Genomic DNA, 14,152 nt, shown 5'->3' with positions numbered 1-14,152 from the left:
TAGGCCATCTTTAGCTTTCTTGTTTTTGCAGGGATGAAATCAGCATATATATTTATTTCTTCTCTTTTCTTCAGCTACAGCAAGAAAATACAGGGAATATGAGCAAAGTATTAAAAGATTTAATGTGTTCTAAAGGTTCACTATTTAGTGTGACCTCTGACCCCACGACAAGGAGCAGCACAAATGGTGACAAATGTGTTGAATAAAAGCTGGTAGAAAACATCAAAAAATTAATGCAATACATCTTATACTGTCTGAACAGAGGAGTTAGACATGTTAAGTGCAAAGGGAGGTCACACTAAATACTACCTATTTTGTTTATAGAAGCTGTTTTTTTCCTTTAAACTTTTTTTTAATGCTGTGCACACCTCCCATATATGCAGATTGTACCTTAATACAGAGATTGAGAAATGTATTCATACGGTCATTATAACTTATTTAACCTTATGTTGGCATGAGACTTTTGCACAGAACATACAGGTAGGTCTTGTTCATTTTACGAATTCTGAAGGTGGAACATACTGTGTGTTTAAATATGTCCAAAAACACTTGGTGTTAGTCAGAGTCACTTTGCTTTGGGATCACTCATTCTGTACTTTATACTGTACAGAGTATCTGTTCTGGATGGTCTGGACCAAAGCTTGGTTCAACTTCTGGTTTTCACTGAAGACTCTCTCAGTATGTTTTAGTGGCGGATGACCTTGTCTCTGATCTTGAAGCTGATTATTCCCAGCAACAGGAGGGCGGGGAGGAATGAGTACAGGAGAACAAAGTCGAGCGTGTAACGGGACAAAGCACCTGGATAGCCCTGTTCGATGATCTGATCGCCCCCAGTGATCACACAAGCTCCAGGTAAAGGAAGCAAGGGAGCTGGAACAGCACAGGTAGAAAATGAGTGATCTTATAGGACAGCGAATCTCACACTTAACCAGTCAGTTCATTAAAACATCAGTGGAACTAACAGTCATTGAAGATAAACCTTTCAATAAAGCAGGAGTTATAACACTTAAGAATATTTTAACTTTAAATGTGATCAAATAAAGCAGTAATGCATTAACCTACGTCTAACAGCCTCTGAGATTAAAACAATAACAGTTCACTTCTGGCTGCCACACAAGTATTGATGTCAAGGTCAATGCCTAAAATCATAAATACATTTATCTAATGTTTATTAGTAACCAGGGCTGACACAGTAGGTGAAAAGTAAGAGCAAATCAAAATTGGCAGTAAAAACATAAAGTTGACTAAAATGGAAATAAAATATAAATGAAAAGTATATAGAAGAATTCAACATGAACATGTAAAATCAATTTAACATTAAACTAAAATAAAAAAGTAACTAAAACTACTCAGTTCCAGAAAATAAAAATAAAACCATGTATTTACCCATAACTACCTAAAATTAAACCAAGATCATAACTCAAACTGAGAGATTCATAATGAAAATAAATGAAAATATCAAAACTATAATAACTGTTAGATATTTTGAAGGGCATTAAATTATTCCAATATCCTTCTAGTCTTGTGGGTACACAGGCTGTGACTGTTTTGTAATTACTTACTACATGTGAAGTTTAATCCATGAAACTCTGTGACTATGAGCAGCTCACAGCTGTATTTCTGGAAGGTCAGATAGCTGAGCCACTGGAAGACCTCTGGCATCTGCTGTGTGCTTCTGTAGAGAGACAAAAACAGAAGGTGGTGAGTTCAGTCGGATTGTGTACTGTTTGTGATTATTCTTCTAATATACCTTCCCAGTGGTTGTCAAAACAACTACTTTTTCTGGTGCATCTTATCTGAATCACAGGGTAAAGTTACTTGAATTTAGTTGTTTTTCCTGCAGACACACAAGAAACATATTTACCTAAGAAAACCAGAGCCCACCAGGATTCCAGCAATATTGAGTAGAGCCACACCAGTGTTGACCATGTTAGGGTCTTGGACCACTCCCAGCAACACCACAGTCAGAAGCTCACCTGAAAAATGACGACAAACACACTACAGGTCAAATAATGTGAATGACATTACAGTTTAACTTGTTTTGTAGGTTTTCAAATCAGCCTCGAAGTATTTAACTAGTACTGTATTTGTATATTAATTATACTGATGAGCTTGTTCACAAAGTGTTCCTCCACAAAAATAAGCTTTTCTCCTTTTTATAAACTCAGCTGACCTGTAATGTGAGGCACCAGGACTACAGCACTGAAACACAGGAAGCGGACACTGTCAGGGTTCATCCCGATTGTCCTGAGATGAAGAGACAAATGAAAAGTGAGTAGTAACTGAGTTTAAGCTGAGGCACATTCTGAATGTTGGTAAAGCTTGAAAATGTACACACATAAAACCCACCAGTAAAGGAATGAGGTGAAGATGATGACACTCAGGATGCTGAAGGGCAGGATGTGGAAGATGTAAGCCAGAAACATTTGCCATTTACTGTACAGACCATCTTGACTCTCCTGGTCACCAATGGCCCGCAGTGCTGGGACTGTTGAGAGAAAGAGTGAGACAAATTATAATCAAATAGATAAAAAGATCTATATGTAGGACAAAAGTTGTTTAACCCATAAAGACCCAAACCTACTTTTATGGCAGTTCCCAAATGATTTTTTTTTCTCTCCATTTAACCTTTCTTAAGCAATTTATCACTATTTATCACTACATTATCATCTGTATTTTTTTTTTTTTTTTTTTTTTTGTGAAAATCAGGCATTTTACAATATTTAATACTGATCATGTAGATTTACATTAAAGCTTGATTCAAGTTGAGGGTTGTTATATCAAAAACAGAGAAAACTCAAGAAAAAGTTACTTTTTCAGCAAAATATATCAATAACTGAAGATAAAAACAAGTTTTCCATCCACTGATTGATTGATCCAACTCCATGGGTTTTACTGGTGAATCAATGTTGTAGAAGATGACGGCGTTTCCATGTTCACTACAGAGCCACTGAACATCCAAATGGGTCATATCTGATGACCATGATAAGATGACAAACTGCATTTTACACCAATTATTTACATGTATTGATAGAATTAGTGGATAAACAGGTATTAAATATTTTGGATCAGTAGATGCTTTTGGTCCGTGGTGGATGTGTGGGTCTGTATGGGTTAAATAAAGTATAATGTTGTATGCAGTACATCAGGACAAATTAATTTAGTCAAGACATGAACCTTTTTTCCACAAATAACTACAGTGAAGGAGAACTTTTTGGACACCCCATCCATTTGTGATATATGGCATTAAGAATCACTCTTATGTCAACTTTGAACTTTGCCAAATGTTGTTCCATTCTCCAAACCTACATGCTCCCCTCTGCATGTGCACTGTTCAGTCAAGGTCAAAACTGGATATTTCAGCAACGTAATGTCCCTTGAAACACATTTAAGAAATGGTCAAGCATTTAGTTTTATTTTTTCTTGTTAACAATAAACAACGAAAAGTGATAATTTGCATTTGTATTTGTCTGATGTAGCCACACCATTGCAAACACAAAAAGAATTTTTCTGCAAATGTCAGAATTTTTGAGATTGTGTAAAATGTCATGGATGTCTGAAAACTTATATCCACCACTTTATTGCTTCACTATTGAACTATTACTATTAAATCACAATTTTAGCATTTTTAAATAAACCTATTGTGTTGTATTATCCCATTGGTCTTGATAACTTTTATTATTAAAACCTTATATGCAGAAGTCTACGTTTTCTGGGGTTTAAACACCTACTGCGGTCTGTATTGTATACTATCTGTTATCTGCAAGATTCAAGGTCAGTATGATAACCATAATCACCCCCTCTGGTATTTGGGTGTCTTCAGTTGTCTTTTAACATAAGTCACAGCTGCTCAGCTTCATGTTTTATTACATCCCTTATCATCGTTATCTGCAACAGATACAACCCTAAGACTCAGAAGATAACCAGGGACAACAATAAAGACATAATTAAAATAATCTTTCTACAATAAATTATCAGGCACACTTCCAACGTAGTACAGTCAGCAGTTGTTCTTATTCTGTAGTACAGTGAAGGAAGATAAAATAACACATTATACATACATTTGGGCTTTCCTCTGACTTGATACTGTATATGTGTGAAGGTTTATGTGTACTAGAGGTTATTCTGTGTCACCAGCTGCTATAAATACTAAACATTAAACATCAGACACAAAGCCTGTGCACGGAGTGTAGATCGTGTAGGTACTGTGGGTTTGTAGGTAAAAGGGCACGTAGTTCAATGAACCTTAAACCCTGAGTAAAAGCAAATTCTCTCATTTCCACATAAAAAGGCAACTTTAACTAAACTGCACTGTTACTGAGATATGATGAGGAAGCAAATATAATAATCTAAATTAATACTACTTTTATGTAACTTATAACTAAATTTGAAATAACTGTGGCTGTTGTATTTTTTTAAGCATTTAATAATAATATTTGGAAAGCTACAGTACTATGCAGATAAGTGCAGAGTGACAAGTTGCAGTACTCATTTTTGCTGAATCAAACAGACGCAATGTACAACCTACCTGCTGTAAGAGATAAATGAGCTTACATAGCTGAATAAAGACTTTTCAGTGCCATCTATCTAAGATAACTCATTACTTTTATCTGGCTGATAAACCACATCCTGGTTTTCCCTGCAGTCATCATATGCACTTCATCTGCATTAGCTGATGTAATCACATACATATAGTCAGACAGCCTACATTGTAACCCAGACATTATGTAACCACTGTGGTTTGGTAACCTTTTTTTACACACAGAACATGACAGAATTTTTTTTGCCTTGGGTGGTGTTATGACCTGGAGCACAGTCATGAGGAATAGCATGGCATTAGTAATTTGTTGTATAACCGAATGAACATTAAATTGCTGAAAATCCCAAAACCTGTAACAGCATTAGGGTCCGATCAAGCAGTAACATGTGGACACATTTCGTGTTCAACAGTCTCAGTCATATAAGCAGAGTAACTTATATGCATGTGTTACACGTATTTGAGTTGGTACTGTATTTAGAAGCACTTTAACAATATGATGATATAACAAAATTTGGGGAGATAAAATTTTTAGGTGAAAAATGTCAAATTACTGCTTGGTAACGTGGATTTGAAACGGACATCAATTTCTTAAGCTTTATGCAAACATTCAAATCATGTGGTTCTCGACAGAAATTGATATCGAGTAGGACAAAACCTTTTAGATTTTATGTTCAACTATGCTGTAAATTAATTTTGGAGTAAAATATTGGAAAGTCTCTGTTTTATTGACATGAGAATGTGGTAACAGTGGACAGGCTGCTGTGGTAACACGTAGACGACTCTTTACCATTGTATGCATCACCCAAAATGTATCAAAAGATCATTACTTTCTGAAAGTTTCACTCAAATATCTGAATTATAAGTAACTTGAAAATTAAAAATTAGTATTTTTGTGGTAACATGTGGACAGGGCCTTTTATGCAACTCACAAATGTTCAAACTCATAAATATCAATAATATTCACAAAAGAATGAAAATCTAATACTTGAAACTTAACAGTCATCTATATAATCAACAGACTGAATACATTTTCAAACTTTTTAGATATAATTTTTAGCGTCAAATTTGAGCTATGGTTAGGGTGTAAAAAAGTACATTCGATAAAATTGGTTGTAACTTTTTTTTCTACAAGTGGTATTTTAAAAAGGAAAACAATTCCATAAAATAGAGATCTTTAGCTGAAAAATGAGCCCACTTGATAAGTGATGCGTGCAAATTTACTTTTTCATGTTGATGTTCACTTTTGCTTAATTGGACCCTTTAGTGTGTCTTTCCCTGAATACAGATGGATGGTGTTGGTGGAGCTTACACAGTGCTACCGCGTTCAGCATCCCAGTGTAGGGTGAAGCGGCGATGCTCTGGTAAATGATGCCAATGCGGTCCTGAATAGCGCCTTTGGTGATATCATTGTCTAAGTGCATGACAAAGAAAGCAACAAAAAGCCCGTAGATCAGGTTCTGGGACAGACGCATCAGGACACCCATCCTGTCTCTGGACAGGTTCCTTACAGTCCGTCTGTTCACAAAACACACAAACAGTTGGCATGTAATCACAATGAGATTTCTTATCTCCTGTAACGTGCAAGAAGCAGAGGAGTTAAATATGTCAAAGGTTAGTCACACTTTACAGCTCTAATAATATGGTAATAATTTGGTTAAAAAAATGAATTATGCATTATTGCTCTTCACGTATGTTAAATCTGACTCTAAACCTAACATTTTCATGTCACCATGAAATTAAATATAAACTCGTGGTCTAACATTTAAGGTGTAAAGATATGACGATAGTAGCTTCTGTTACCCCATTATTTCCATTTTAATCCAAACATTGCCTTAATATAATATACAGTACTGTGCAAAAGTCTTAGGCCACTTTAGCTTTGAAACAATCGTATTAATTTCTCATTCTCTTCAGATACAACAAAATACACGATATGTGCTCATCTTTAAAAGACACACAAATAACTGAAATACATTTTTTGTAAAAGAAGCAGCACAAACAGAAACATGTGACATGTGTTGAATGAAACTTGGTCTAAAATATCAGCAAATTAATGCAATCTAATATCTGCACAAAAAGGGTTAAATACAGATGAAGTGCAAAGAGAGTTCACACTAAATGCTACCAGTTTAGTTTACAGAAACAGTTTTTCTCTTGAAATTTTTGTTTTTAGTGCTGTACATGCCTCACATATATCCAGATTGTATCTTAAGACAGAGACTAAGAAATGCATATGTGCGGTCATTATAATTTCACTAAACCAACAGACCAATGTTGGCCTGGGAGTTTTGCACGGTATTGTATTTGTTAGTAGCAGGTTAATATCCTGCAACTAAAATATAAATATACATTTGACCTGTTAGATAAATTCCGGTCTAATATTACCCAGATAAACCCACTGTTAATACAAAACCATTATCTGGTTACTTTGGAATTACGACAGCTTTACTTCCTCATTATCACACTATTGTCATGTTATTACTGATCTGTAATGTAAAATGCTTCAGCTAACGTGTGGAAATAACAGTATAGTTTCAGTTCACATAATGGGGAAATGAGGTGGAACTCAGCACTGACCTGAGCAGAACCTCTAGTTTAGCGGCCCCGTTGGGAGACTCTTTGCTCTTAAAGGGGATGGCTGGTTTGTCTGTTTGCTGCAGGTTTTGCTCTACTTTCTCCAACATGCTCTGGTAGATGGCAGACCTCTGATAGGCCGAGGTGATTTCATGCATGCGGTTGAACGTGGCGGCCTCCCTCTCACTGTTGCGAGTGTCCACAGAGGTGAAGTCAACTGCAAAACATGATAACGACTTCATCACATACTTTATGGTGTATATTCTCATTATGTGCATATTTTCACACTTTCTTCAATAACTAATGGCTCTGTGGTAAATCTTTAGTACCATAAATGTCAAAGGGGTTGCAGTACTCTGGACACTCATATCCACACTGGCTGAAGAAGTCAACCATCTCCTCTGGCTGCCCACAGAACACCAGTTTTCCACAGCTCATGATGGCTATCCTGCTGAAGACCTGAAGACAGACACACACCAATCACTGCTCTTTTTATGATGCATTTAGCTCTTTGTCGTCCAAAGAGTGGTGAGTGTTTTTGCGACTTTAAAAAGCAGTTGAAGTCTGTTATTGTTACTGGTAGAAGTACTTTTACTTATGTACTTCTACTTGAGCATTTCCTGTCCATTATGTTGCTTTTATACATCTACTCCACTACCTCTCAGATGCAAATATTGTACTTTTCTCTCCACAGCATTTGTCTGACAGGTTAACTTACTTTTAGATTACAATTTTTCATGGACTTTATCTAAAAAGTCTTGGATAAACTGAAGGATTCACTTAGAAGTCACAACAAAAGTAGTTCTACTGTAGGTCTTTAGGGTTAAAATGAGCTCAAACTTAAACATGTTCTGCTGTAAAATGCAACAGTATGATGAATCCAAAAACATGACATATACATACATACTTTAATTTTGCTGATGATAATTTACTTGTAACGTTTTGAATTCAGAACTTTTACTTATCATGGAGTATTTTCAGTGTGATTTTTAGTGTTAAAAAATGGATAAATACTACTTCCACCAAAGTTCACAGCTTACTTCATATGTCTGTTTCCTCTACATCTGTGTTACTTACCCTGAAAAGCTCAGACCGGGGTTGGTGGATGGTTACTATGACGATACGGTTTCTCCTTGCCAGCTGTGCCAGCAGCACCACAATCTGATTGGCGGTCATGCTGTCCAGACTGGTGGTGGGCTCGTCCAATAGGATCACCCCTGCAACAACACCGTGACATTGACATCATCAGCTCCATAGTACAGTAAAAACCCACCAAGAGGAGAAAGGAAGGCCAGTAAGTTTCCCTTCTTCATGTTAGAAACTTTAAATGTACTTTTATTAAGTGGCACATGCAGACTCTCAGTGGGGCCAACTTAACTTGTGAAGATAAGTAAGTTCTTTTTTTTTTTTAGTTAATTACTCTAATTAGGACAATTAAAAGATTGCCTCTTTGCTTTATGAAAGCAGAGTGGAATTAGCAGATGCTTTAATTGTGAGATTAATTCATTTCCTGGTTGATTGGAGAGGCAGCAAAAGGGAACTTCTCATTACTCAATGTGTAATTCTGTGTGTGTGTGTGTCCATGGCCATTTTAATCCTGAATGAGGATTGAGACCCTTCATCCTCCCTGGAGCGCAGAAGACCTGATAAACTACACCTGGGATGTGCACAGACGCACACGCACACGCACACGCACACACACACTCGGTCGGAGGTGGGTCCCTGCTTATTCCTTTGGCGAGCATGATAACCTGGTCTTTCATTACTCTTCTCCATCTCTCCCTCTGTCCTTTGCTCTGTCTTTCCCTCATTCATCTTTTACTCAGAACCCTTTGTTTCCCCTTCAGCTTGGACTTTTAAGACTCTTTGGGGAGAGGCAGGTTTTATGCTGAACTTTTATTCTGTCCTCGGGATGATACCGTCAGCCTTATGCCACATTCCTACTCTAACTGTCCTCCCCAAAGGTCCAAAAACTTTTGATACTCATCTTCATTTACCCCACATATCCTTGTTCATCTTCATGATGAGGGACACATTCAGATGATTCGCAGTAAAACCATCAGCATCCAATATTAGTCATGTTTGTTCTACTCAAATCTATTTTGTTATTGAATGTTATGTGGTTTTGAAAATTATATTGACTTTTATGATTGCTGTTTTATGTTTTTTGATTCACTTCATTTTGAAGGACAAACTAGTTTTACTTTTTGATACAGTTATTCAGCTGTGACAAGGATTTACAGAAATGGAACGCATGACATTAATATGATTTACATCATTGTTTATTAAATGTCCCAAATTAACCAAAACTATTTTACTGTTTTAAAGCACCTGTTGTCTTTAATTTACATAATTTGTATTAGTATAAAGTCTTATTACGACCACATTACAAACCAAGGAAAACAAAATAGATTTTTCCTGCAATTCTATCTTATTTTATTTCTTGTTGCAGTGTTAAAATTCTTTGTAGTTTTTAGGTGGTTTTCATTTTTTTGTAAAATGCTGTTTTTATTTTAGTTAAGAAAATGTTTTTTGCAACGTGACTTTTAGTTTTCTTTTCCACCCTGTTGCTCCAGAGGTACTCACTTGGGTCTTGGAGTAGCTGACTGGCAATGGAGACTCTTCTTCTCTCACCACCAGAAATACCTGGAAAAACTCGACCCCCAATTACACTGTGGGCCACGTGAGTCAGACTCAGCTCTGCCATCACTGCAGACACCTGCACAGGAGCAAAAGGTCAAGCCCTACCTATGACGAAGCACTTTTATAAAATTGTACTTTATGTCTTTTGTCAAAACAATTTTGCTTTTTTTTTTTTTTACAAAAATAATGGTACATTATCAAGGAATAGTTATAAGACTTATTAGTACTGATAAATAAGTGAAAAATATTGAATGTGTAGTTTTTACGATAAAACTAATTGCAGCTAGCTTTAAAAAAAAAATAACAGAACTGCCTTAATGTGTATTCAGTCCTAAGTCTGCATTATGTCTGCATTAATAATTAACTCAGATCCACTTTTTGCTTAAATTTTGTGGTTCTTATCAGTGAACATTTCCAGGCTTGAGCTAAAGGAAAACTAATGGAGTGAACAGCGAGGGAGCTTTTAAACGTCACCTTCTTCTTGATGGCTTCAGCTGAATGTTTCCTCAAGGCCAGCTGAGCGGTGTAGGTCAGAGTCTCTTCTACGGTCAGATAACTCAGCAAGTTATCACTCTGAGAGACAGGAGAGACGAGCAGAGCAAGAAAATAAAAGAAACAATAAAAGTGCAGGTAAAAAAAAAAGATGCAGTGAGGCAGAAAGATCCACCACACTCATTGATGTTGCTCTAAAAATGATCACCCATGAGCTAGGCCCAGTGAGGGGATGATATTAGGAAAATATTTGTTCTTTGACAAGCCATTAAGTAAAAGTACTAATGTCACAGTGTGAAAGTACACCACTACCAGTGAAACCCTACCTAGTAAAACTACTCTATAAAGTTTGTCCCTGTAGGTAAATTTGGCTTTTGCGTTTTACCCATCCTAATACACACAGTACCTAGTGTTAGCAATTAGCACAAATAAGGAGCAGTGAGCTGCCACTGAAGGACCCTGGTTCCAGCTCTGAATCAGTACCTTGGTCAATGGCACTGACAGGAGAATTAACCAATCTGTACCTTTAATATATGATAATTTAATGTATCATATGTTTGTCACAGGTGATTGATTGATGTGCCCTTGAGCTAAGCACTTACCCCTCATTTACTCCCTGACATTGCAGCTGACTGCCCTGAGTTTGTGTGATGAGTTCCTACATTTTCAGTTAGTGATGGGTTAAATGCAGAGGGTCAAATGTGGTTTGTGCTTTATGTCCACATGTAAAATATATAACAACAATTAAAGATTCCTAATTCTTAATTGATTCTTCTCTCAAGGATTAAGCACTTCAGAAAATAAATGTTTGCCACATTATGCAGTGAGAATTGCATAACCCTTTATAGTTAACTTTTCATAAACTCGTAAAAACAGGCCTGTCGTCAGACTTGTGTCAATGCTTTTTACAGCTAATCCGAGAAGGCTTTAAAGAGTTTATTTAGCCTAAGAGTTTATTTAGCTTAAGGGAACACTTCATCACAAAAATAACTATTGAAGGTAATGAAGGCTATTTCCACCAAGATTGTAAGCTATCAGACAAATGTAGTGGTGTAAAATGGACAATATTCAGATCTAAAATGTTGTGGAGCTGAAATATAAAGTTGCATTAAATGTATAGCACACCCTCAGTACAAGTACCTCAGATTAGTGTGTGATTTAATGCGTGCTTCCTCCTCTAAGGCCTGGATAAAGGTTTAGGGACTCTAAAGGGCTTTCAGTGTGATTTTGGTCTTTGTCATTGTTTACTTAAAGCAAACTTGTTCTACAATAACTTTCATCATCACACTGTAGGCTCCAGAAAAGTTAGTTTTCAGAGCATTAAACACATTTAGGAGCACATTCATTAAACATAGTACATTCTCTATATTTGTGTGTTCATGTGTGCTCAGAAATACTGTACACACACATCCTCAGCGCTTGATCTGCCTGAACCGCTTGCCTTCCTTAATTAACATGTGGCGCCTCCCAATCCCTCTTCTCCTTAGTCTCTCATCTGAATGACTTTAATATCAGGTGCTCATATCGCCTCCTCATCTACAGCTTAGCAGGGGAAGTTAATGACGAGGCTTAGAGAGCAGAGAGGGTGCTATCAGCTGAAGAGAGAGATGATTTTTAGAGGAAGCAAGGCCAGTTTTAAGCCAGTGCTTTTAATTCAGGCTTTGGATACACTTGAGCACCTCTCATTGAGAGATTAAGTATATGAGGAGGCTATCAAGGGTCTTAAGTTAATTTCATACAGAGGCCAGGGCAACCTTTTGAGGAGTTTTTGCAAAATGGAGTGATGATGGTGTGCACGTATATGGAGGTTAGAGGAACCAAAGGCAACCAAAACACATACAGTGCACAGTCTTTCATGGTATTGCAGCCACACATAAGGGCAAAGATTAACCTGATGTCAGACATGTGTTATGGGAACAACAGAAAAGGTAAAAGGCCTCTGTGTCTGTGATTCGCACCACTTTCAAACTCATTTTCTGTACTGATACTGTTTTAATTATGTTTTACATATTATTCAGCATTTATTTCATGTATGAGTAAGGTCTGGGTGTTATAGTCTAGTTTTAAACCAGTATGACTTTTGTAGAAAAATTACTTAATTCCTAAAGCTGTAAATGATAATGTTTGTGTTTTACCTGTAGTACGTAAGAGAAACAGTCCTGATACTCTTCTCTCTTTAGTTTCCTGCCATTGATGAAAACGTCACCCAAAAGTGTTCCACTATTTCCAATCCTTCCTGAGATGGCATCCAGTAATGTTGTCTTCCCTGAGCCTTTACAACACAAAGTACACAAACACACATATAAAGATCACACACAGTGTTTCCTTAGTGGTTCTGGTCAGTTAGAATTTGAAGGACACGGAGTAAGACATAGAATACCTCTCACATTAAAGAGGTAACTAGATGGCATATTGTTGTTGTTGTTGTTGTTGTTGTTTTGCCTAAATTAGAGCCGTTTTCATTGAATTTTGATCTTAAAATTAACCCATAAAGACTCAGTGCTGCTTTTGTGTCAGTTCCCAAATATATTTATCTTTGTGATTTATCAACATTTACTCTAATATTATCCTTCATATTTTACATTTTTAAGTAAAAATGTGGTATTTTCCTATAATTAATGTACTGATTATGTAGATGTTCATTAAAGCTCAGATTAAATTTGAGGGTTATTATATCTAAAAACGAGAAAACTCCAGAAAAATATATTTTTTTCTGTAAAATATATCATTAACTGAACATAAACCAAGTGTTTCCATCCACTGTCATTGATCCAACTCTACGGGTTTTACTGGTGAATCAATGTTGTAGAAGATAACTGTTTCCAATTTCACTACGAAACCTCTGAACATCCAAAAAGGGTGTATCTGATGACCATGAAAAGATGACAAACTGTATTTTTCACCAATTATTTAGATGGATTGATAGGATTAGTGGATCAACAGTTATTTAACTTTTTATAACAGTAGTGATATTGGTCACCAGTGGATGTTTGGGTCTTTATGGGTTAAACAGATACTGGTTAGAGTGATTTATAAATACATCAAATTAAATATGATTAGTACTGGTTGATTTGTCTTGTTCTGTTAAAATACTTTTGTGTTTGTATTTAGCTGAGTGTCAACCTGAATTTCCCAGTATGCCCATGATTTGCCCGCTGTCTACGTGGAAGGAGACATCATTGAGGATCTGTCGAGTCCATCGCTTCCTGTAGGAGGGTAAGTCCCACCATGGACCCAAACGCTCACTACGACACACATGCACAAACACAGACATGAGAAGCATTCATATGAGAAAATAAAAGGCCTCTTGAACGCAGAGATATTAACTAATATCACTGTGCCCTCCAGGCTGAGAGTGGGGCAAGTATAAGTTTATTTCTTTGTTTTTGATTGAAATAATTGTGTATGTGTGTTGTACCTGACTGTGTAGGAGATCTTGCTGACACTGAGGCTGCAGGTTGGCTCTGATCGCTCCTCTCCGATCTCCTTCCATACATCCCTCTTCACCTCCGACACAAACTTGAAAGACTCTCTACATTTGGTCCCCTTATCTGGCTCCACTCCCTGCATTGAATAGGATCCGTTCATTTCTCTGGCCCAATATCTGCTTCTCCAAACAGCAGCTGTGTCCAGTCTGGCTCAGATCTTTTAGTTTATATCCACCACAGCATGTGCAACTCTAAAATGGTGTGATCTTACGGTATCAGACTTTGTTTCTTTGCACCCAGTTGCTGTTTCTGAGTCCAGGGCTGTCACACTGGAACCATAAACACACAGTGAATGTTACGTTATCTCAAAGAACTTTGATCTAGAGCTGTATAAAGTGGACAAAAAAAAGAAAAACACCCTTGAGTAGACTCATTTGAGGAGGTCAGTCCTCAAATCCTGCACTGTGACCACAAC

General features: G+C 36.8%; 1 protein-coding gene across 1 annotated transcript; it reads right to left on the bottom strand.

Moving 5' to 3' along the window:
• Positions 1–678: 678 nt before the first annotated feature.
• abcg5 (ATP-binding cassette, sub-family G (WHITE), member 5) lies at positions 679–13,855 on the bottom strand. Its single transcript, XM_030156138.1, has 14 exons — positions 13,668–13,855; positions 13,373–13,494; positions 12,385–12,521; positions 10,232–10,330; positions 9,701–9,833; positions 8,192–8,331; positions 7,444–7,573; positions 7,118–7,331; positions 5,850–6,055; positions 2,350–2,488; positions 2,174–2,247; positions 1,865–1,976; positions 1,563–1,675; positions 679–870 (listed from the first exon to the last, which is right to left on the bottom strand). The coding sequence occupies exons 1-14, from the start codon at positions 13,835–13,837 to the stop codon at positions 686–688; spliced, it is 1,974 nt and encodes a 657-aa protein (XP_030011998.1). The 5' UTR covers positions 13,838–13,855; the 3' UTR covers positions 679–685.
• Between the last annotated feature and the right edge of the window lie 297 nt (positions 13,856–14,152).

The sequence above is a fragment of the Sphaeramia orbicularis genome, chromosome 15 (assembly GCF_902148855.1).
Source record: "Sphaeramia orbicularis chromosome 15, fSphaOr1.1, whole genome shotgun sequence".
NCBI lineage: Eukaryota > Metazoa > Chordata > Actinopteri > Kurtiformes > Apogonidae > Sphaeramia > Sphaeramia orbicularis.
This window is presented reverse-complemented; position numbering and strand designations above follow the sequence as displayed.